Source organism: Hypanus sabinus, chromosome 13 (assembly GCF_030144855.1).
Source record: "Hypanus sabinus isolate sHypSab1 chromosome 13, sHypSab1.hap1, whole genome shotgun sequence".
Taxonomy (NCBI): Eukaryota; Metazoa; Chordata; class Chondrichthyes; order Myliobatiformes; family Dasyatidae; genus Hypanus; species Hypanus sabinus.
In genome coordinates, this window is record NC_082718.1 from 88,391,762 (window position 1) to 88,415,188 (window position 23,427).

Here is a 23,427-nt window from a genome sequence, read left to right on the forward strand (position 1 = left end):
GCCGCCGCTGACAGCTCCCTTACCTCGTCCTGTCCCGCAGGAAGACCAGCTTGATGAGGCCGTGCGTGTAGCGCTCTAGCCCGGCTTTGCTGAGGCTGGTCACTCGGAGCCGGTGCTCCAGGATGTGAAGGTCCATCTCTCACACGTACACTGAAGCAGAAGGAAAGAGAGCGGCCCGCCCACCCAAATGGCATCAGTTTACTTGAATTTCCTATTTTTTTAACTCAAAAAGTAACAGACAGCAAATAGTTGGCGTGAGTTGCAACAAATACGATCGTTGTTGCATTAGATATAAACTGAGTCCAACCCTCTCTCAACCTCCTATAGCAGCTGCACAGCGTTTACCATTTAAACTGGCAATGCCTCTCTTCCGAGACACTTTTTTTCGGAAATGCTCCTCCCTCTAACCTTTCTTTGTCTTGGTGTGAACTCAGGAAGAAAATCAAACTCTACAATGTGCTGAAACTTAGCTCAGAAAAAAAAATTCTTCCACTTATTCCAGCCGACTCGTTTCCATTCTATTCGGCCGGAATAGAGTTAACCTAATTTTAAAATTTGACCACAAGGCTGTACTGAAAAGAGCTGTCATGCGAATGATTGGGAAGAAACTTCTACGCGTGTACTTCCTTGGCTGTTTCTGGATTGTGACATTTCTTTGGAGGTCAGAATTTTCAACCGATGATTATCAAATGTTCTTTAAGCCTCGGGCTTGTTTATTTTGAGCTCCAAGGGTTGTCTGATGCAATCGGACTGCCTCGGGCCGATTTTCAGAGTACGGTTATCTTCAGGGTACCAACAATTCAGGGGTCAACTAATGAAAGATTGATTTGTGCAAGCACTTGGCAGAAATATCATAAGAACTGCTATAATTGTTGAGGTTTTTAAGGTCGTTCTGTGTTGGATCTGGAGTGGGAGGTTGTTTGACAACCAAAAGACATTCTATAGGGCAATCAAATTCTCTTCCGTTCTCCGTTTGATAGGGGAAGGCGGAGTGTCTGAAAGACACACGTGTCAGACAGCAAATGGTAACAGTGCTGGGGCAGGGACAGTGAGAGGCGGGAGGTTATTAAGTAACCGATTCATAAGCAATGGGGAATTGTTCCATTGGGCAACGGTCCTAATCATTCGTAATACTAGGTAATCCTATAATAAACTCAATCACCTCTTCTCTAGCTTCAAGACTGCCAATTGTTTCTTTTATGCTCAAGAAGTGAAAAAAAACAACCGTTATTGGGCGTGATTAACCCATTATATGCCTGAGGATTTTCTTGCAAAGAGAATGGGAACTGGCCACGATTTCACAATTCAGTTTTCCTGAATGCTGGGAACTTGATAGATTTGCCTTGTAGGTTCCACCCCCATCTCCACCTCCCAACTGGACATTTAGGATCTGAGGGGCACGCTAGCGCAGTGGTTAGGACAAAGCTTTACAGAGCCAGCGATCCGAGTCCGACTCCCCCCGGGACCACGTGCGTTTTCTCTGGATTCCTGCAAAGACGTGCCGGTTGGTCCCGTGATTAGGCTAGGATTAAAATTTAAAGTTAACTTATTATTAAATTACGTACATCTCACCATATACAACTGTGAGATTTATTTTCTTGCAGGCATACACAATAGATCCATAATAGAATAATAACCTTAACAGAATCAATGAAAGACTACACCAACTTGGCCCTTCAACCACTGTGCAAAAGACAACGAACTGCTGATACAGGAAGAAAGGAATAATGATAATAAATAAATGAGCAATAAGACCGAGAACATGAAGTGAAGCATCCATGAAAGTGAGTTCATAGGTTGTGGGAAACTTTCAACGATGGGGCAAGTGAGGTTATCCCCTTTGATTCAGAGCCTGAGGGTTGAGGGGCAGTAACTGTTCCTGGACCTGGTGGTACGAGTCCTGATGCCCTTCCACCTTCTTCCCGAAGGCAGCAGCGAGATGAGAGCATAGCCTGGTTGGTGGGGGTCCCTGATGATGGATGCTCATTTCCTGTGACAACGTTTCCTGTAGATGTGCTCAACGATGGGGAGGGCTTTACCCATGATGGAGTACGTTTTGCAGGATTTTCTGTTCAAGGCTATGATTTCCAGGTGATTTCGTTCCAGGCTGTGATGCAACCAGTCAACATATTCTCCACTGCACATCTATAGAATTTTGTCAAAGTTTTAGATGTCACACTGAATCTTCACGAACTCTAAGGAAGTAGTGGAACTGGTGTGCTTTCTTTGTAATTGCGTTTATGCGCTGGACCCAGGACAGGTCCTCTGAAATAACACTGAGGGATTTAAAGTTGCTGACCCCCTCCACCTCTAACCCTCCACTCTCTTGGCCTTGGAACTCCAGGTCTAGTGATGCAAGGAATTATCACAAACTGGGGTCTTCCTTGGTTGCAGTGGATGCCCGTGACTTCTGTCCCTTTGCTCTCCAGGGAGCGTTGCAGAACCACCTTCCTGGCCGTTGGATCTCACTGTCGATCTCATCCACCCAGTCCGCCAGAGCTGACTTCACAGGGTAAGGCAGGCATGTCTCTATCACATCGTAGGCCAGCCACCCTCACCAGCTTTAGCCCACCGGTTGAAGCAGTGTACCAGGGTGTGGCTGCTGTTACATGTAAACAGCTACTCAGAGCCACAGAAGAGAGCTGAGTGTCTGGATGGGACCAAAGGTTATTGAACTGCCCTGGAATGGACATGATGAGTTCCTTCACCACAGGTGACCCCTCCCTGGACACCCCATACCCTCTAAAGGAGTTTTACTGCACTCATTAAGCACCGCAAACATTACAATAAAGATATGAATTAGGAGAGGGACTAGGTTCTTAGGCCCCTTGTGTCTACTTTATCCACCTTTTAATAAGATCATGATTGATCCGATTGTCACCTAAACTTTGCATTGTGCAAACCTGTGGCAAACTTTCACCCCCTTTGCTTATCAAGAACCCATCTCACTATTTTCCTCTTTAAAACCCACTCATCATAAACTTTCTCACTCACTTAAACTGTCTATATCAAATTTTAGGTTCCTTGTGTCCTGCTCACAATTAACTTTCTTTGTGTCACTATCAAATTTGGCCGCCCAGTGGTGTAGTGGCATTCGCCCTGGACTTTGAGGCGAGTGATCCCAGGTTTGAATCTGGCTGGCTCCATGCTGGGTTGAGTGTCAAGGCCTTGTAGAAACAGACAAAAATGCTAAAGGAATGGCAAGGTTGCCACCTGATGCACCAAAAGGCATGGATTAAGACCAACAACTAAAAATATTTAGTGATTATACCTCTGGTGCTTTCATCCAGATTATTTATAACTGTGAGATATACAAGGCCCCAACATTGATTCCTGTGGCCACTTATTACATTTTCCTGAAATAGACCTGCGTATCACTACTTCATGTTTGCCAGGCAACCTTTTATCCATTTCAATATCTTACTACCTCCAGTATTTGCTTTTATTGTCTACAATAACCTTGATGAGGCACTTTATCAAATTGGCCTTCAAGAAATCTAAATATAGTATAAACGTAATCTGTAGCACATTCCCTCTTCAAAAAGCAATCTTCAGTGGTTATTTGAAGACGAAGCAAGACTGCTGAGAGACTGAGGATGGGAGATGAGGAACTTCAAAGTAAATTTTATTATCAGAGCACATATATGTCATCACATGCAGCTCTGTGAGTATACTCAGCAAATCTAGAGTCATTCTAGAATAAAGGTGTCCTCATTTTTCAAAGAAAGGGGATTCCCTTCCTCCACCATCCACGCTGCCATTTCACACACGTCTGTTCTTACCCGATCCTCCTGCCACCCTACCAAACTCTGGGTTTCTTTCGTCCTCACCTACCACCCCACCAGCCTCCATGTCGGTGCATAATTCTCTGAAACTTCTGCCACCTCCAAGCAGATCCCACCATCAAGCACATCTTTCCCTCTCCCCACCCACACACACTTTCTGTTTTCTGCAGGGATCACTCCCTATGCGACTCCCTTGTCCATTAATCCCTCCCCACTGATATCCCTCCTGGCACTTACCCTTGCAAGCGGAACAAGTGCTAGACCTGCCTCCACACCTCCTCCCTCCACTACCAGGTGAGGCGACACTTCACCTGTGAGTCTGCTGGGGGTCATATACTGTGTTCGGTGCTCCTGTATATCGATGAGACCCAGCGTAGATTGGGAGACACCTTCGCCAAGCACCTACACTCCGTCTGCCAGATAAAGCAGGATCCCCTAGCAGCTATTCATTTTAATTCTAGTTCCCATTCTAATATGTCCATCCATGGCCTCCTCCACTGTTGTGATGAGGCCACACTCAGGCTGGAGGAACAACACCTTGTATTCCGTCTGAGTAGCCTCCAACCAGGTGGCATGAACGTCGATTTCTCGAACTTCTGGTAATGCCCCCTTCGCCATTTCCCATCCCCCATTCCCTTTTCCCTCTTTCACCTCATCTCCTTGCCCGCCTTTGGTCTCCTTCTGGTGCTACCCCCTCCTTTTCTTTATTCCATAGCCTTCTGTCTCTTTCACCAATCAACTTCCCAGCTCTTTACTTCATCCTCCCCCCTCCAGGTTTCACCGATCACCTTGTGTTTCTCTCTCCCCTCTCCCCACCTTTTAAATCTACTCAGCTTTTTTTCCCCCAGTGCTGCCGAGGTGTTTCAGCCCAAAACCTCGACTGTACTCTTCTCCTGGATGCTGCCTGGCCTGCGGAGGTATTTTGTGTGTGATACTCAACAAACCTATAGAATGGTAACTGTAAACAGGATCAATGAAAGAACAAGTAGGGCACAGAAGACAACAAATTGTGCTAATGCAGATATAAATAAATAGCAGCAAATAATGTGAGTATGAAATAATGAGATAAAGAGGCCTTAAAGTGAAATCATTAGTGATGGGGCAAGTGAAGGTGAGTATAGTTATCCAATTTTGTTCAAGAGCCTGCTGGTTGAGGGTAGTAACTGTTCTTGAACCTGGTGGCGCAAGTCCTGAGGCTCTTGTATCTTCTACCTGATGGCAGCAGTGAGGAAAGAGCATGGCCTGGGTGGTGGGGGGTCCCTGATGATGGATGCTCCTTTCCTACAACAGTGTTTCATATAGATGTGCTCAATGGTTGGGAGGGCTTTACCCATGATGTACTGGGCCAAATCCACAAACTTTTGGAGGATTTTCCATTCAAAGGCATTGGTGTTCCCATATCAGGTTGTAATTCAGCAAGTCGCTACACTTTCCACTACACATCCATAGAAGTTTGTCAAAGTTTTTGATGTCATGCCGAATCTCTGCAGACTCCTAAGGAAGCAGAGGTGTTGTACTTTCTTTGCAATTACATTTATACAACAGGTCCAGGACATGTCACCGTACCTGACGTGCTTCCAAAATAACTAAAAAGCTCCAAGTCGAAAAAATATGTTTGATCCTTTATTACAAAACCATTTACAGCAGGGGTTCCCCACTTCTTTATGCCATGGACCAATACCATTAAGCAAGGAGTCCGTGGACTCCAGGTCGGGAACCCCTAGTTTACAGGGACATGGATGTTCACTCGACATCTCATCTCCTTTCTAATTTCCTCTGAACTGAGGAAGCGTAAAGAGGGAATCATCTTAGTGGGTCTCAAGTCACATACAGACCAGACAGAAGAAGGATGGCAGATTTTCTTCCCCGAAATGCATCAGGGAACCAAAGTCTTCAATTGTTTAATGTTAGAAATTTTTCCCCCCGTAAGTATTCTACCTAACTTTTTGTCTCAAGCCAGGAGTTTAAGTTGAAAATTTCATTTGGTCGTAAAATTAATGCTTTTGGCTATTAGATGCATTATTAGACTTCTTGTTTAGAGATCTAGCACAGTGATAGTCCCTTCCAGCCCAGCACTCCTCACCGCCCAGTGACATCCACGTGACTAATTAACCTACTAATCCATACAGTGCTGTGAAAAGCCTTAGGCGCAAATATACAGTCTATAACTAAGGTGCCCAAGACTTCTGCACAGTACTGTAGTAGTTTTATGTACTGCACTGTACTGCTGCCACCACAAAAAACTAATTTCATATGTGGATGACGATAAACCTGATTCTGATGTGGGTCTCTATTGTAGAATGAGAGTGGGAAGGGGGCAGGGAGAAGGAGATCATTGTTGGGAAGAGAGGAAGGGAGAGGGGAGGGTGCAGGAAGCACTAGAGGGGCATTCTGTAATCAATAAACTAATTGTTTGGAATCAGATGACCTTGCCTGGTGTCTCAGGGCTGGGTTTGTCTGCACCATGCTATCTCCTTCCGGGCACTTGTTCTCTGCCACTTGCCCCATACCCCTCCCATGACACTCCACCTTCACCATTCCTAACATCCTCAGCTCGCGCCGGGTTTACAAGCTCGTTCTCCACTCCACGTTGACAAATACAGTACTGTGCAAAACTCTTAGACATTCCAGTTATATACATGTGCCTGAGGCTTTTACAGAGCCCTGTGCACCTTTGGAATGGGGGAGAGAACTGAGCACCGGGAGGAAAGCCACATGGTCACGGGGAGAACGTACAAACTCTGAACAGACAGTGATGGGAATTGAACCCTGCTCACTGGCACTGTAATAGCCTAATCCTAATCACTATGCTGGCTCCCTCTATGGCATCCAGAAAGGATGATACAGATAACCAAGTACAAGTCCACAATCCCTTATCCAAAATCCTTGGGGCCAGTTGCATTTTGGAGTTCAGAATTTTTCAATTTTCAGAATCCCTCCTTATTGGTTCCAGGACCCCCCGCGGATACCAAACAACATGAATGCTCAAGTCCCTTATTTAATAATATTTACAAAATTAAGGGAGGGAAGTTTAGGGGAGACATCAGGGGTAAGTTTTTTTACACAGAGGGTTGTGAGTGCCTGGAATGACTTGCCAGGGACGGTGGTGGAGGCTAAAACATTAGGGGTATTTAAGAGCCTCTTGGACAGGCACATGGATGAAAGAAAAATGGAGGGTTATGGGGTAGTGTGGGTTTAGTACTTTTTTTAAGGATTATATGGGTCAGCACAACATGGAGGGCTGAAGGGCAGGTACTGTGCTGTAGTGTTCTATGGTTCTAACTTGTCTCAGTGCGGGTGGACTTTAGGACCCGGCAGAACTCCAGACCTATGCACATCCTCCTGTATACTTTAAATCATCTCGAGATAACTTATAATACCTAATACAATGTAAATGCTATGTAAATAGTTGTTATATTGTTTTGTTTAAGGAATAATGACAAGGAAAATATTTTATTTCCAACAAAAACATTCAATAAAACATAAAAATATACAGCTTCAAACTAACCGAATCAAACACGTGGTAGATGATTTACTGGAATAAATGTAGAACGTCACTGTCACTATAAAACTTAAGTAATTTGTCTTTCTGTTTCTTTAAATCATATATAGTGGTAGTTCCAACACCATATTCTTCAGTAAGACGCAGCACAGACATACCACGACCAAGCTTCTGCAATATCTCCACTTTCTGCATTATTGATAATGATAAATACTTCCTTTCCTTTTTCTCATTGTTACCCATAGGGGTATCTGCAGCTCTTTTTGACATTTTCACAGTGAAATTAAACACAAAGTCAACAGTGAACACAAAATATCAGCAAACAGCAAATGCACGTGTAACCAGTACGAGTGTTGAGCCACAACTGACGTCTGGCGGCCTCTGCTAGAGCTGCCACGTCGCACCTGAGTGATGTCAGCTGTTGGCGAAAAAATCTTCGGTTTTCGGAGCTTTTTGGATTTTAGAATTTCAGATAAGGATGTTCCATTAACAATGATTGGACTTGAAACTATCTAGTTTTACAGCAAGTTTGCAACTACAACAAGGTCACAACAGGGAAAATAGTATATGGATTGAAGAGACCCTGCTGAAGGGACTCGACGTGAAACATTGACTGCACTGTTTTCCATAGATACTGCCTGGCCTGCTGAGTTCCTCCAGCATTTTGTGTGTGTTGCTTTGGATTTCCAGCACCCCCTGCTCTTCATTATGGGCTCCATTGCTCCCATATTTCTCATTACAGCTCTGCACATACAGTATAAATATTTGCAATATACCCTTAAGCTTTCACTCACACATACAAGTCTTACCAAAACTTCCATCCTTGAAACCAGTCATTCATAGTGAGTCGCCAACTCCTTGGCCGCTTGAGCTAGAAGTGGGATTGGGCCCATCCCAATTCTCACACGTTCTTGCTCGGAGATGTGAAATTCTTTATCGTCCGGCTTTTCCCAATGTTTCATCACAAGGCATCTATATTTTGGAAGACCCAGGTGCTGTGCTTATTCTCACTAGGCTGCTCTGTGAGTTAGTTTTACTGCTGACACTTGTGGCTTCCAAGTCATGTAGTGCAAATTGGACTTCAGCCATGTGCTGTTTCCTTTTGAGAATGTTATGTTCATGGTCAATGCTGCAAAGTGTAACTGTTGATAATTAATATCTATTTATTGAGATACAGCACTGACCTTCGGGCACACCACCTCTGCAATCCCCCGATTTAATCCTAGCCTAATCACAGGACAATTTACAACAACAAATTAACCTACCAATCAATATGTCTTTGGACTGTAGGAGGAAACCGGAGCACCTGGAAGAAACACACGCAGGGAGAACGTACAAACCTCCTACGGGCGGTGGCGGGAATTGAACCCAGGTCACCTGTACTGTAAAGCGTTGTGCTACTGTGCTGCCCCAATTATTAAGGATACTTAAATTTACACTTTACCTTTCTAAGATAGGAAAATGTCCCAAGGAGTTTCACAGAAGTTTAAAATTGGGGAAAAAAATTTTACAGCAAACCAAATATATTAGCTAAGTAACTGAATAATAGGTCAACAAGGAAAGGAAAGCTTTAAGGAAAGGCATAGATTTGAAGATAAGGAAAACAGAATGCAAGGGAATGGTTGAGAAGAGGGGTAGTAGGAGGTATGGACAGAAAGTGAAGGAGTTAACCTTTTTGCGAGTTTGCTGCTAGCATATTATGAAGTGCACTATATAAATGAATATAATTTTATTTCTTACAATACTAGGCTGTGATTTAACATCACAATAAACATCTGTGCAGGTCATGTAGATTTGCAATAAAGCAATGGACAGAACTAGCAACCAGTGGCATAATTTCATCTCCCCTCACAAACACCCGCTAGGAAGAATTGTTAAATCCAAAATAAATTACGTTTATCTATATGATGGCATATTTGGTTCCTTAAGGATGTTACAGCCGGGGGTGGTAATGTGGATAAGCTCCCCCAACCTATTAAATGCTCCCAATGCTGTGCACCTGAAATAGCCCCTGACAACCAAGTCCAGCTCCCGGCCTTCTCGTGTGGCTTAGCTATGAAGCCTGGCAGAACCATTTAAGTTGGGTTACTGGGGCCTTAAAACCTGTTGCTTCAGGCTGGTGGGACTCGTCAGCCATGGTTGGCAGCTCATCTAGGAAGAGAGCTCTAATCTCAATCCTCTGCTGCCTTGCGTCTGTACCCACTCGTGGCGAAGGCTTTGGGAGTAAACCCCAAGGGAAAAATCCGGAGCTGGAATCCCTAAGGCAGTCCTACGTTGAGTTTAAAGCTGACTGGCAACTCCTGCGATACCACTGATGCCAAACATCTGCCGTTCCTTTGGATTCATCAGCTGAGTGGAGAGGGGGAGCCTGCTCTCCAGAATGCACTGTCCTGTCTTCCATATTACATAGATAGCTGGGACACGATACCCATGGTCAACCTCAACCAAAGGAGGGTCTCAATTACATATTTCAAGTTTAATGAGGCCTACAATAACATTTCTTTCATTCTTTCATTGGAGGCAAACATTTGTCTGAAGCAAAATCAGATTCAATTAATCTAATTGGCCAAATTCATTATTAGCTGTGCCTAGTGTGTAGTTCTGCCTACAACTCCCAGCATTCTCACAATAGAGAAATTCCCATGATTCCTTGTTTTTTGAGCGTATATTTGGTTTTTTTTAGCCTGTAAGTGAAGCCAGGAAATTATAATCAGTAATTGTGCTATTCCCCACCCTCCCATGAACATTCAAAACTACTCTCAAGGTGGTTTTTAAGGAAACCCTTTTTAGATTTAGAAGGTGGCAAAAACTAGCTAAGTTGATGTAGGGCCTTCTGCAGCCACAAGGCAGAATGTATGATGTTGGTGATGTCTAAGTTACTTATCAAATGGGCATCTTTACCTCAGATGTCAAACTCTTTGAATGTTGAATAGCACATGCAATTTTGCTACTTGAATTCTCCTCCATAGACACTAAGATGCTTAGCGAGGGCAGAAGTTAGTTACTGCAGTGGAAGCACAGTCTACAACCCAACAGCATGAACTTTGAATTCTCCAAGTGCCACTCTGCCTCTTGTCTCTCTCCTAGCCTGATCTGCCCGGTTCTTCATGGGCTCACCCCCAACCCCCATCACCGTTTCTTTGCCCCTCCTCCACTGGGTCCACCTTGCTTTCCTGTCAGACTGCACCTCCTGCAGCCCTTTGTTGACTCCGCCTATCACCTCCCAGATTCTGTCACCATTTCAAAGTTCAAGGTGAATTTATTCCCAAAGTACATAAACACCCCTGAGATTCATTTCCTTACATGCATACACAGTAAATCCAAAAACCATAATAGAATCAATGAAAGTTCACACCCAAAAGGGCAGGCAAACAACAATATTCAAAGCACAACAGAACCTCAGATACAAAAGAGAAAAAAATAGTAATAATAGTAAATAAGTAATAAATACGGAGAGTCCTTGAAAGTGGGACTATGGGTTGTGGGAACAGTTCAGTGATGGTGTGAGTGAAGTTGTCCCCTCTGGTTGAGGGGTAACAACTGTTCTTGAACCTGATGGTGTGAGTCCTGAGGCTCTTGTACCTTCTCCCTGATGGCAGCAGTGAGAAAAGAGCATGACCCAGATCGTGGAGGTCCTTGATGATGGATGTTGCTTCCTGCAATAGTGCTCCGTTTCGATGTGCTCAGTGTAGCTTTACCCATGATAGAGTGGGCTGTATCCACTCTTCCTACCTCCTATCACTCCTCCCTCCCTAGGTATCTCCCCCACCTTCTTAAATTGACCATTTCCCCTCTATCTTTTTAGTCCAGACCCAAAACATCAATAGTCCATTGCCTTCCATAGATGCTACGTGAATTCTTCCAGCATCTTGCTGAGTAATTACTACATCGGTTGGTCTAGTTAATATTCCAGTCAGTGGTGACATCTTCTGTACCTAATAAAGTGGCCACTGAGTGTAAGTTCACGGTCTTCTGCTGCTGTAGCCCATCCTCTTCAAGGTTCGATATGTTGTGCGTTCAGAGATGCTCTTCTGTGCACCACTGTTGTAATGTGTGGTTATTTGAGTTACTGTCACCTTTTTGTTGGCTTGAACCAGTCTCAAAGGGTCATGGGTTAATTTTATTATCAACGTATGTATGTAGAATACAGCATCTGCCGATCAGGCCTCCGCGAGAGCGACCACAACTACGTTTCAATCTTCCTCGATGCTTTGATCAAGAAATGGAGTCAATCTTGGGCTCACACCCTGTCTCTGGTCTTCGCCTCAAACCAGCTTGTCCTTGCGGTCCTCTCCTGGAATTGTATCGGGGACGGCAGAGTGCTGGATCACTCAGCTGAACTCCGAACTGCAAGCCACAGGCTCTAACGTTTTCCAAAACACAATCAAGACAAAAAAGAACAAGTAGAAGATGTAGAAATAATTGACTATCTGGAAGATGTCGCCTGAGGGACTGTCGTTCACTGGCGCCATCTTGACCCAATGTCTGGCCATTCTCCTCTGACCTCTCTCATTAACAAGACATTTGCATGCACAGAACTGGATGGTTTTTGTTTCTCGCACCATTTTCTGCAAACTCTAGCGCATGAAGTGTTTGCGTTGAGACTTCTGCACGAAAATACCAGGAGATCCCATCTGGCGCCAACTATCATTAAATGGTCAAAGTTGCTTAGATCACATTTCTGCCCCCTTCTGATATTTGGATTGAACAACAACTGAACCTCTTGACCTTGTCTGCATGCTTTTTTGCAGTAAGTCACTGCTATATGATTGGCTGATAAGATAGATATTCGCATTAGAAGTGTTTCATACCTAATAAAATATCCACTGAGTATATAGACAGTGCCTTGTAAAAGTAATCAGCCCCCAACCCTTTGTTCACAAAAATGAACAGTACAACCAGGGATTTTGATAAACTTAACTGTGAAGTTTTATTTGTGAATCACATGCTCCTTTTTTCACAGGGAAAATTGTACAGCATGAAAAACTAAATAAAAACTGAAATGCCAGCTGTTTAGAAGTATTCATCCCCCTTTGCTTGGTACTTAGCTGAGCCTCCTCTCACAGCTGTTACAGTCTTTTTGGTTTAGCTTTGCACAATGTGATGGGGCGAGATTTGCCCATTCCTCCTCGTACAGTGTGTAGCAGGTTAGTTGGGGAGTGGCAGTAGATGGCAAACTTGAGGTCTTGCCAAAGATGTTTGATTAATTTAAATGTCAGGTCTCTGACTGAGCCACTCAAATGCATCAAGTTTCTTCATTTGAAGCTACTCCATGGTTGCTACGGCAGTGTGCTTTGGCCTACAAGACTTTTATCCACTGTATTTAGCAGCATTCATCTTCCCATCAATCCTGACAAGATTTCCAGTCCCTGTTGCTGAAAAGCATCCCCACAGCATGATGTTACCTCCACCATACTTTACGACAGGGGTAGTGTTGGCAAGCTGATGCACATGTACTGCTTAGTGTTAAAGCTAAAAGTTCCACTTTAGTCCCATCTGACCACATGTTTTTCTTCCAAATCTTTATAGTATCTTCTAAGTGATGCTTTGCAAAGTCTTTACGGGCAAGGATATATATTTTTTTAGCTAGGGCTTCCTTCTTGCACTGTTCCATAAATATCCTTGTGCATGGCCTTAGAGATTATGGGCCCATGAACTTCATCTCCAGTTGCAGCCACTGACTACTACAGCTCACTCACAGTGACTGTTGGCATCACAGTAGCCTTTCTGACAGGAGGGGTCTGACCTAGGCAGTGTAGCTGTGGTTTCATATATTTTCCACTTCTTCATGATGGACTATACTGAGCTCTGAGGTAGGTTCAGTGCCATTGAGATGGTCTTGTACCCTTCCCCAGATTTGTGTTTCTCTACTATCATTTCTCTGATTTGTCTTGAATGCTCTGTTGTCTTCATTTTGGTTTGGTCTGTTGAAAATTTACCATACTGTTGGACCTTACAGAGAGAGAGGGCATTTATTCTCATGAATTCATTGAAAACGGGTGACTCCCCAATTTTGCATATCAACAAACTGGTAAGGTATTCCACCTGAGGAAAATTGGTGTCGTAATTACAAAGGTGATGAATCAATTCCTTAGCCTCATAAATTTGGTTTTTAACTTTTAGCAATTTGGTGCCAGGTTTTGGAAATTTTCTTTTGATTTGACATGATGCACAACGTTTTGTAGATTAGCTCAAACATCCTACTTCGAAAGACTTTAAATTTAGAAAGTGAGACGGTAAAATGTGAAAATTGTTGTGCAGACTGAACACTTTTTCAATGTTTTACCTTGAACCTGTAGGCTTCAAATCAGAAGAGGCAGGCAGCAGCTGCATCATTAGCAACGCAAATAAATTAAGACATAGTTCCAAAAATGACTACAGGAATGGAAACTTTGATTAATATTGGATCCAGGTGTTTGATTAGTGTAGATTTAAAATATACTTACATCAGATAAATACATAGTAGACTATCAGAACCACTTGCTCATGTAGGATAAGCAGCTTTGAGCCTCAAATAGATTCTTGGCGAAGTTTGTACCACAAACGAAAACGTCTTCTAGAGAAAACAACAATACATTCCAAATGCAGCAAAAAGTTCTGAAACATTAATTCTGCTTCTCTTTACACAGATCCTGCTTGACCTGTTGAGCTTTTCCAGCATTTTCTATTTTGCTTCAGATTTATAGTATCTGCAGTTTTTTCCTCTGTCTCAAATTGAGCATAATATACAAGTTTCAAAGCCCAAGCAGATGTACAGTACTGTGAAAAAGTCTTAGGCATTTATATATGGCTAGGGTGCCTAAGACTTTTGCACAGTACTGTAGTAATTTTATGTATTACACAGTACTGCTGTCGCAAAAAAAAACATGACATATGTAAGTGATGATAAACCTGATTCTGATATGGGTATCTATTGTGGACTGAGAGTGGGGAGGGAGCAGGGAGAGGGGAATCATGGTTGGGAAAAGGAGAAGGGAGAGGGTTGGGAGCAGGAAGCACCAGAGAGAATTTCTGTAATCAACAAGAAGATCTGCAGATGCTGGAAATCCAAAGCAGCACACACAAAATGCTGGAGGAACTCAGCAGGTCAGGCCATCTAAAGGAAAGGGTATGTAACACCCTAGTTAAGAATTCCACTGCAATGCTGTAGGTATTTCATCTTAGTAGTTTGCTGCAAAAAAAAAGTGTATCCCTGCTGACACAGTATCTTGCTTTGGTAAGGTAAGACTATAGACCATAAAACATAGGAGCAGCATTAGGCCATTTGGCCCATCAAGTCTGCTCCTCCATTCAATCACGACTGATCCTTTTTCCCCCTCCTCAACCCCATTCCCTGGCCTTCTTCCTGTAACCTTTGATACTGTGTCCAATCAAGAACCTATCAATCTCTGCCTTAAATACACCCAAAGACCAGGCCTCCACAGCTACCTGTGGTAATAAATTCCACAAATTCACCACCCTTTGGCATCTCTGTTTTAAATGGATGCTACTCTACCCTGAGACTGTGCCCTCTTGTCCTAGACTCCCCACCACAGGAAACATCCTTTCCACATCTACTCTGTCTAGGCCTTTCAACATTTGAAAAATTTCAATGAGATTTACCCCCCCCATCCTTCAAATTTCAGTGAGTACAGACCCAGAGCCATCAAATGTTCCTTGTAATGATAACCTTTTCATTCCCAGAATCATCCTTGTGAACCACCTCTGGACCCTCTCCAAAGCCAGCACATCTTTTCTTAGACGAAGAGCCCAAAACTGTTCACAATACTCAAAGTGAGGCTTCACCAGTGTCTTATGAAGTCATGTTTTTTATTCAACTTAGGAATGTTGTGTCAGCCAGTCAGGATGGTGGGATTGGGAGAAGGTCTGGAGAGAGATTTGTGATGGACAGTAGTAGGGGGAGGGTGAAAGGGGAGGATTGATGTTTTTGCTGGAGCAAGTGGGGGGTGGGGGAGGGTTGATACATTTGCTGCTGTTTGCACACAGGAAGAGGGGTCCTTGGGGGGGGGGCTAACATTTTCTGTCATTCATTCTTTGGGGTTTTTCTTCTGTTTGGTGGATGGCTGTGAAGAGCAAGAACTTTAGGTTGTAGAGTGCGTACGTTCTCTGATATTAAAATGGGACCATTGGATTAGAAACGTGTGGGGGTGGGGTGAGAAGGATGATCATGATTGGTTCTTTATGGTTGTTCTAGCCAGGGGGTGGGGTTCGGTAGTAGTGGAGATTGTGGGTAGTGCCACAATGAACTGGGATCTACTGTACTGCCTATCCCATGAGGCTATCTGTAAGATAGAGGAACAGAATTAGGCCTTTTGGCCCATCAAGTCTGCTCCACCATTTCATCATGGCTGATCATTTTCCCTCTCAGACCCAATCTAGCCTTAGAAACATAGAAAATCTACAGCACAATACAGGCCATTTGGCCCACAAAGTTTTGCCCAAAATGTCCCCACCTTAGAAATTACTAGGCTTACCCATAGCCCTCTATTTTTCTAAACTCAACTTACCTATCCAAAAGTCTCTTAAAAGACCCTATTATATCTGCCTTCACCACCTTTGCCGGTAGCCCATTCCATGCACTCACCACTCTCTGCATAAAAAAACTTTCCCGACATCTCCTCTGTACCTACTCCCCAGCACCTTAAACCTGTGTCCTTTTGTGGCAACCATTTCAGCCCTGGGAAAAAGCCTCTGACTACCCACATGATCATTGCCTCTCATCATCTTGTACACCTCTATCCTCCTCTCATCCTCCGTCACTCCAAGGAGAAAAGGCCAGGATTCCCTCATGCCTGTATCCCTTCATGCTCTGACTAATCAAGCATCTGTCAACCTCTGCCTTAGATATATCCATGCCTGTAATTCAACAAGCATATTTAACACATTGTGTATACAGTATTCATATACATAGTTAGAAAATCATAAGGTTGTTATAGGTGGGCGGTGGTAATGGAAACAAGCTCCCACCACCTGTTAAATGCTCCTAGTGACAAGCATCTCAAATAGCCTCTGATAACCAAATCCAGCTCCTGGCCTTCACAAGGACTGATGAAGGGTCTCGGCCCGAAACATCAACTGTACTCTTCTCCATGGATGCTGCCTGGCCTGCTGAGTTCCTCCTGCATTTTGTGCAAGGTCTCCTATGACCACACAGGTTTCCTCTGGGTGCTTGGGTCTCCTCCCACCTTCCATCAATGTGCAGGTTGCCAGATAATTGGCCAGTTGGCCCTGATGTGTTAACAAGTGGTAGCATCTTGGGGCGGGTGGTGAGGGGGCAGCCGATAGTTACATGGGGGGATTTTTTTTTTAAATGGGATTAACGTGTGTTTAGTCGATAGTCAGCGTGGGCTCGATAGGCTGAATGGCCTGTTTTGTGCTGTGTCTCTAAGTCTCAATGATACTAAGGTTTGTTTCGTGAATACCACAAATTTAAAAGGAAGAAAGCAGACCATTGACATTGCCAGATTAGCTCTTGTTTCCAAACATCATCGTCAGGATCACTTGTACTTCTCAATGTCAAAAGGGACAGCGAGGAAGCTCTTTGTGAAGCAGGATCTTTTTGTATCGCGCTCAGGCTCAGGTAAAGAGGGAAGCAGTCAGGTTCCAGCTCTGGTTTCAATAAGTTAATAATAACTGCTGAAAGCATTGAAAGTTAATAGCCCCACAAACCCTCCGAAGCCAGCCAGCGGCGTAGTGGTGTCAGCACCAGACTCCGAGGCGCATGGCTGTGGCCGGCCCCTTGCATGCTTTCCATGCTATCGTTGAGCTAGCCACTCGGCCTCAAAGAATCATGGACAAGGATCAGCAAGGTTGACGGCCGATGGGCCACATGGCGCGGAGAAGAACAACAAACCCTCTGATACGTGCTCGCCCCTCACACCCACACACGTGTGAAACTGAAAGAAGAGGAGCTGTTGCAGTTGTGGCAAATCGCAGGTCAAAAGATATAAATAACCTTCTTTTTTAATAGAATGATTGTCACCTTACTGGTGATGCACCATCAATAACTCACACTGAGACGTAAGGCGAGATATCGGGTTTTATTGACTGGAAGAAGGAACCAGGAGTGAGTGTCCATCATACTATGTCCTGGAGACTGAGGCCGAGCGTCAGGCCTCAGATCGCCTTTATACAGGGGCCTGTGGGAGGAGCCACAGGAGCAGTCAGCAGGGGGCGTGTCCAGACAGGCACATAGTTCACCACAACTGGTTTTTGTTTTCAAGTTAAATGTGTGAAGGTGTTTGTTGGTCGTGTCAAAATACAAATCACAGTGTAACTCATTATAAAATGATAATTGATTCTGATTTGACAATAATGCAGGAAATTACGAGCTCACATAAAACATACAGCAGCTCAGGAACAGGCCCCTCTGCCCACAATGTCGTGCTGAATTAACTAGAATAATAATCACAAATTACACTAACTCCTTCTGTCTGCACTAGGTCCATATCCCTCTGTTCTCTGAATATTCACATGCCTATCTAATAGCCTCTTAAACACCCCTGTCATATCTGCTTCCATTGAAAGTTGTAGTGTAAAACTCACTGATAGTGTTTTGGTCAATACTGCAAATAACAAAGTTCAAAGTAAATTTATTATCAAAGTACATAAATGTCACCATATACAACCCTGAGATTCATTTTCATACTCCATAAATCCATAATAGAATAACAACCATGATAGAATCAATGTAAGACTTCACCAGCTTGGCCATTCAACCAGTGTGCAGTAAAAATCAAGAATATGTGATGAGGAGTAATTGAAAGTGAGTTCATAGTTTGCGGGGACATTTCAATGATGGGGCAAGTGAAGTTGAGTGAGGTTATACCCTCTGGTTCAGGAGCCTGATGGTTGAGGGGTAATAACTGTTCCTGAACCTGGTGGTGTGAGTCCTGAGACTCCTGTACCTTCACCCTGACAGCAGCAGCAAGAAGAGAGCGTGACCTGGATGGTAGGGGTCCTTGGTAATGGATGCTGCTTTCCTGCGACAACGTTCTGTGTAGATGTGCTCAATGGTGGGGAGGTTGTTACCCGTGATGGACTGAGCCGCATTCACTAGTTCCTGTAGGATTTTTGTTCAAGGGCATTGGTATTTCCTTATCAGGGTGTAAACCAGCCAGTCAATATACTCTCCACTGCACATCTTCAGAAGTTTGTCCAAGTTTTCGATGTCATGCCTAATCTTCACAAACCCCAAGGAAGTAGAGGCGTTGCTGTGCTTTCTTCATAATTGCACTTACATGCTGGGTCTGGGACAAGTCCCCTGAAATGACAACACTGAGAAACTGACCCTCTCCACCTCTGATCCTCCTATGAGGACTGGATCATGGACCTCTGGTTTCCTCCTCCTGAAATCAATAATCAGCTCCTTGGTCCTGCTGACGTTGAATGAGAGGTTGTTGTGGCACCACTCAGCCAGAATTTCAATCTCCCTCCTCTATGCCGATAAGCCATCACCTTTAACTTGGCCATCGACAGAGGTGTCGTCAGCAAACTTGAATTCGGCACTGGAGCTGTGCTTAGCCACACAGTTACAAGTATAAAGCGAGTCGAGCAGGGGGCCGAGCTGACAGCCTTGAGGCTCACCTGTGCTGATAAACAGAGCACTACGTCTTTGCTATTTCTGTATCAAAACCCCAAGGTCTTATTTAGCCCTCATGAGAGGCCTGCAGGAGCTTAAGGAGAAAGCTTGTCATTCTCTTTGGACAATTAAGGCACGTTAAAATGTGTATCATTACCCTCACCCTGAACTTCGAAGGTGTCAGGAATTCTATTATGTTCCCAGGCTGTGGTCAAGCACAAAGTAGATGGTTTCAACACGGGCCAAGCCAAAGTGTAAGGTACAAATCGGCTGATGACTAGTACTTCCGCTTTTGCTGCCTGTCACCAGTGAAGTCTGGCTCAGCCTAAGCCACTCCTGCAGCACCTCCCACACCAGCTCTACAAAAACAATCTCCAACTGGCCTGTTCTCACACGAGCACAACACGCACGCCTGAGTCGGGGTCAAAGCCACCCTTTCACCTTAAGCATGAGAAGATCTGCAGATGCTGGAGATCCAAAGCAACACAAAGTGCCAGAGGAACTCAGCAGGCCAGGCAGCATCTGTGGAAATAAAAGTACAGCCGATGTCTGCCGAAGGGTTTCGGCCTGAAACATCAACTGTTTACCCTTTTCCACAGATGCTGCCCGGCCCACTGAGCTCCTCCAGCATTTTGTCTGTGTTGCGCCGTGAGTTAACACCAGCTTTTCAAGAGCAATCAAAGGTGGGAAATAAAAGCTCACCGTAGTAGCATGCCAAAATCTCAAACAAAAATAAGTATATATAAAAAAGTTTATTTTGTTTTGATAGCAGAACAGGTAATCTCACATTGAGAAGCCTCTACATCAGTGTTTCACAACCTGGGGTGTATAGACCCCTCAGTTAATGGTAAGGCTCCATGGCATAAAAAAGTTTGGGAGGTCCTGCTCTATGTCAGCTTTCTGAGGGGAATATAATAAATACAACCATTGATTTTGTTCTACAAATATCACGGGCAAGACACATTCCATCTGTGCCTTCCAGCTCAAATTGGAAATGTCAAACTGAAACTGAAAGATTTAATGCCATTTCTGAATTTTATAAGAAGACCTGATTTAGAATCATTCATGCTATAACAAATACCAAAATCTGTTTTGTCTTTACTGGGCATATCGCATTATGTAACCCCAGGAGTGAGGCCGTCCATTGGTTGGGATCGACTGTGGATTTTGCATCCTAGCTCTCAAACGTGAGCCAGGACAGTATGATATGGAGAGCCAGCTGTTTCCAATACCACAGGCTCCCCTTCTAACATGCTGCTGACAAATACAAAGGAATGGCAGAGACTGATGCAGTTTGGCACCAGCGGCATCTCAGGAGCTACCAGTCAGTGTTGAACTCAACATGGGACCACCATAAGGGACTCTGGCTGCAGATTATTCCTCAGGGTTTGCTCCTGAGGCCTTCCCCATGAGTGGGTATAGCCTCAAGGCAGCGGAGGTTTGAGATCAATGTTTTCTTTCTCCTAGATGAGCTGCCAGCCTCAGCTGATGAGCCCCATCTGCCCAAAGCGAATGGTCTTAAGGTGCCAGTAACCCCACCTTTACCGCCTCTCTTGTCCATAAGACGTAGGAGCAAAATTAGGCCATCAAGGCTGCTCCACCGTTCTATAACGGCAGTAGAAACTGTTCCGCCAGGCTTAGTAGCTTAGCCACACATGAAGGCTGGGAGCTGGACTTGGTTGTCAGAGGCTATTTGGGGTGCACGCCATTGGGTATATTTAATAGGGAGTGGGAGCTTATCCCCATTACAACCCCCACCCTGTTGCCCGCCCCTCACCACCCTAGCTATGACAACCTTAAGGAACCCCCGTAACTAAGAGAATCCTTCAACCATTCATCAAGCCAAGGAACATATTGAAATTCAGAGGGCTGTATAAAAGAGCTTGCCAGGAGTAACATATCCAAAAATGAGATAACAATCTGTTGAAGTTTCAACACAGCACCACAGTTCAAGAAGGTGACCTATCACTACCATCTTGTGGGGAATTATGGGTGCATAGTAAATATGGGCTTTGTCAGAAATGCTAAGATTCCTCAAACAAGTATCATAAAAAATCTCCTGTTATAAGCACCTTTTGTCATCTTATACAAAAGACTTCTACTATATTGAAAATACTCTTATCATCTAGTAAGTGACAGCCAAAAATAGATACTGTAATTCTGCAGGAGCCTATATATTTTGCAACATGCTAATTGCTTCCTGTAGATGAAAGAGCATTTGTGTAGTTAGATCAATTCAACCAACACAAAAGAAACTTAAACCAGTTAAATCATCTTTGTGTTTTGTCTTCACTGTCACTGATCCCCTTAAAAATGAATTAAGGTCATAGCAGAGGTTTTTTTGTTCACCTTACTCAGTTGATTGTAACATATCATCAGGTGAAACAGCTGTAAGTGCTTGTCAAGGACCTCTCATCGAAATTTAATAAATTGTTCTCTAACATCTCGCATAAAGACCCACTGCTTTTACATTCTAGTTAGTGAAAGGAAAGGATACCTTGTGTATTCTGGCTTAATACAAAGTTTACATGAAATTTGCAATGCACACTACCTAAATCGGGTGGCATGGTAGCGTAGCGGCCAGCACAATGCTTCACAGTACCAGCAACCCGAGTTCAATTCCCGCCACTGCCTGTAAGGAGCTTCTACATTCTCTGTGTGACTGCTAGGTGCGTTGGTTGGCAGGTTAATTGGCCATTGTAAATTGTATGATTAAATTGTGGGATTACAGGGTGGCGTGCCTCGAAGGCCTATCCTGTAGCTCAGTTGATAAAATCATAACTTAGAAAGTAAGTTCACTGATTTCCCATCATGCCTACAGGTTTAATCAGGCATCACACAAGTGGAATGTGTAACCTATAACTTCTCCACAGGCTTAGCCCATAAGACATAGGAGCAGAATTACGCCATCTGGCTCATCAAGTCTGCTCCGCCATCCTTTTATTCATCTTCTCCTCCTCCTCCCCTGCCTTCTCCAAGGCATTAGCCAGTTGTCTCAGGGCCAGCTGAGAGCCCTACTGAAAAAGCAGCTTTAAAAGGCAGCACAATTTCTAATAGTAAATACAATTTGGAATTAAGGTAAAAACATAATCCCTAGTTTTATCACACTTGATAGAATTGTTGCTGCATCTCCAATATGACCTCCCCCTTCCATGAGATGGGTACTCAGTTGCCTACATAATTCGGCACAAATCCTGCTGGCAATGAGCAGATGTCTTGCTAATGTGTCACAGAAGTGGCACATTCGAGACTGCCCTCTCCCAATCACGCAGTCTTCCTCCAAGGTAGTTTAGGGACAATCATTCAAATAACTGAGGCCAACCTGGTTCTACCAGCCAGGACACATGGTAAGTAATAAAAGTAACACCGATCGTGAACAGAAATCAATCTCTTTTCAGAGCAGGAAATTGATAACTGGCACTTTAAGATTTTTTTTCCCAAACTACTGAATGTTATATATCAAATACTTCTATTTCTCTTTTTAAAAAATATGTTGTGCTTCTGACAAAGTCCATTTTCAGCAAATCCAGGGTGAGCATGGAATATACGAACAAAGTACACCTTCTCCAGCCACAACTGAGCCCTGTGTTGTGTCACGACCCCCACCCATTGTGACAGAAGGCATGAACACTACCTCACAACTTTGCTCGCTTTGCACTAATTATTTAGCTTTATGTATTGTTATTGTAATTTACAGTATTTCTTATGTATTGCACTGGGCTGGTGGTGATTGGCATCCATCTGTCTCAAAGGACAGTGGGTGACGATGATCATCATCACAAGCCTGGGTGAAAGCTGTGGAGATCCTGAGACAGCCAGTCGTCAAGATCCCCCTCAGCCTCACCGGTGGAGTCCAGTGGAAAGCTTATGAAGTGATACGTTTGTCACCAGCTTGGCTGTAGGAGCTGCCGGAGGGATGTTCAATGATGTCCAGCCAGCTTAGGGTCTGCACTCTGGATTTGCTGTCTGGGTTTACTCCCGTAGCCTTCGTCTCTCCCGAGGCTGCCCACATGGCAGTGGGGCTATTTACCCATAGCTGGGGATCTGGTTCACGAGCACCAGGGCGTGTCCACACACCTGTGGGCCTACCTGCTGAGTGCAGGGGCCGGACCTCCTCCCCGTCCTCTGTAGTTCAGCTTGAGTCCGAAAGGAGACAAGTTTCCGTGTGTCGCCAGCGAGGAGGCACTACATGAGGCTTGCTGTTGGGGAGACTATGTACTGGCAGAGAGAGACTGACACATTCAGCTCTCCCTTTTGTGAGACTGCCAGCCAACAGTGGAAGCTGAAAGTGAGAGCGACAAGCACTACCCACTACACTGCCACACTAGACACATCATAACCATTAAACAACAAATTTCACCACTTATGTCAGTGATAATAAACCTGATTCTGATTCCTTACTGCTCAAAAATCATTCCTAGCAGCTGGAATATAGTGGGGACCGTGTGCAATCTGAATGGCAGTACCAGAATGTAATAACCCTAGTTAATGTGAAACACCACTTTAGACACATAACCTGAACAGATCCAAATTTCAGTGTGCTAAAATAACTGGATTTT

General features: G+C 44.2%; 1 protein-coding gene across 1 annotated transcript in view; it reads right to left on the minus strand.

Moving 5' to 3' along the window:
* The window catches only part of LOC132404081 (cytosolic arginine sensor for mTORC1 subunit 2-like), a 72,040-nt gene extending 71,113 nt beyond the window's left edge, over positions 1–927 (minus strand). The window contains exon 1 of the mRNA XM_059988091.1: positions 24–927. Coding sequence (XP_059844074.1) covers positions 24–136 — 113 coding nt within the window. The 5' untranslated portion in view covers positions 137–927. The remainder of the gene's footprint in view (positions 1–23) is intronic.
* Between the last annotated feature and the right edge of the window lie 22,500 nt (positions 928–23,427).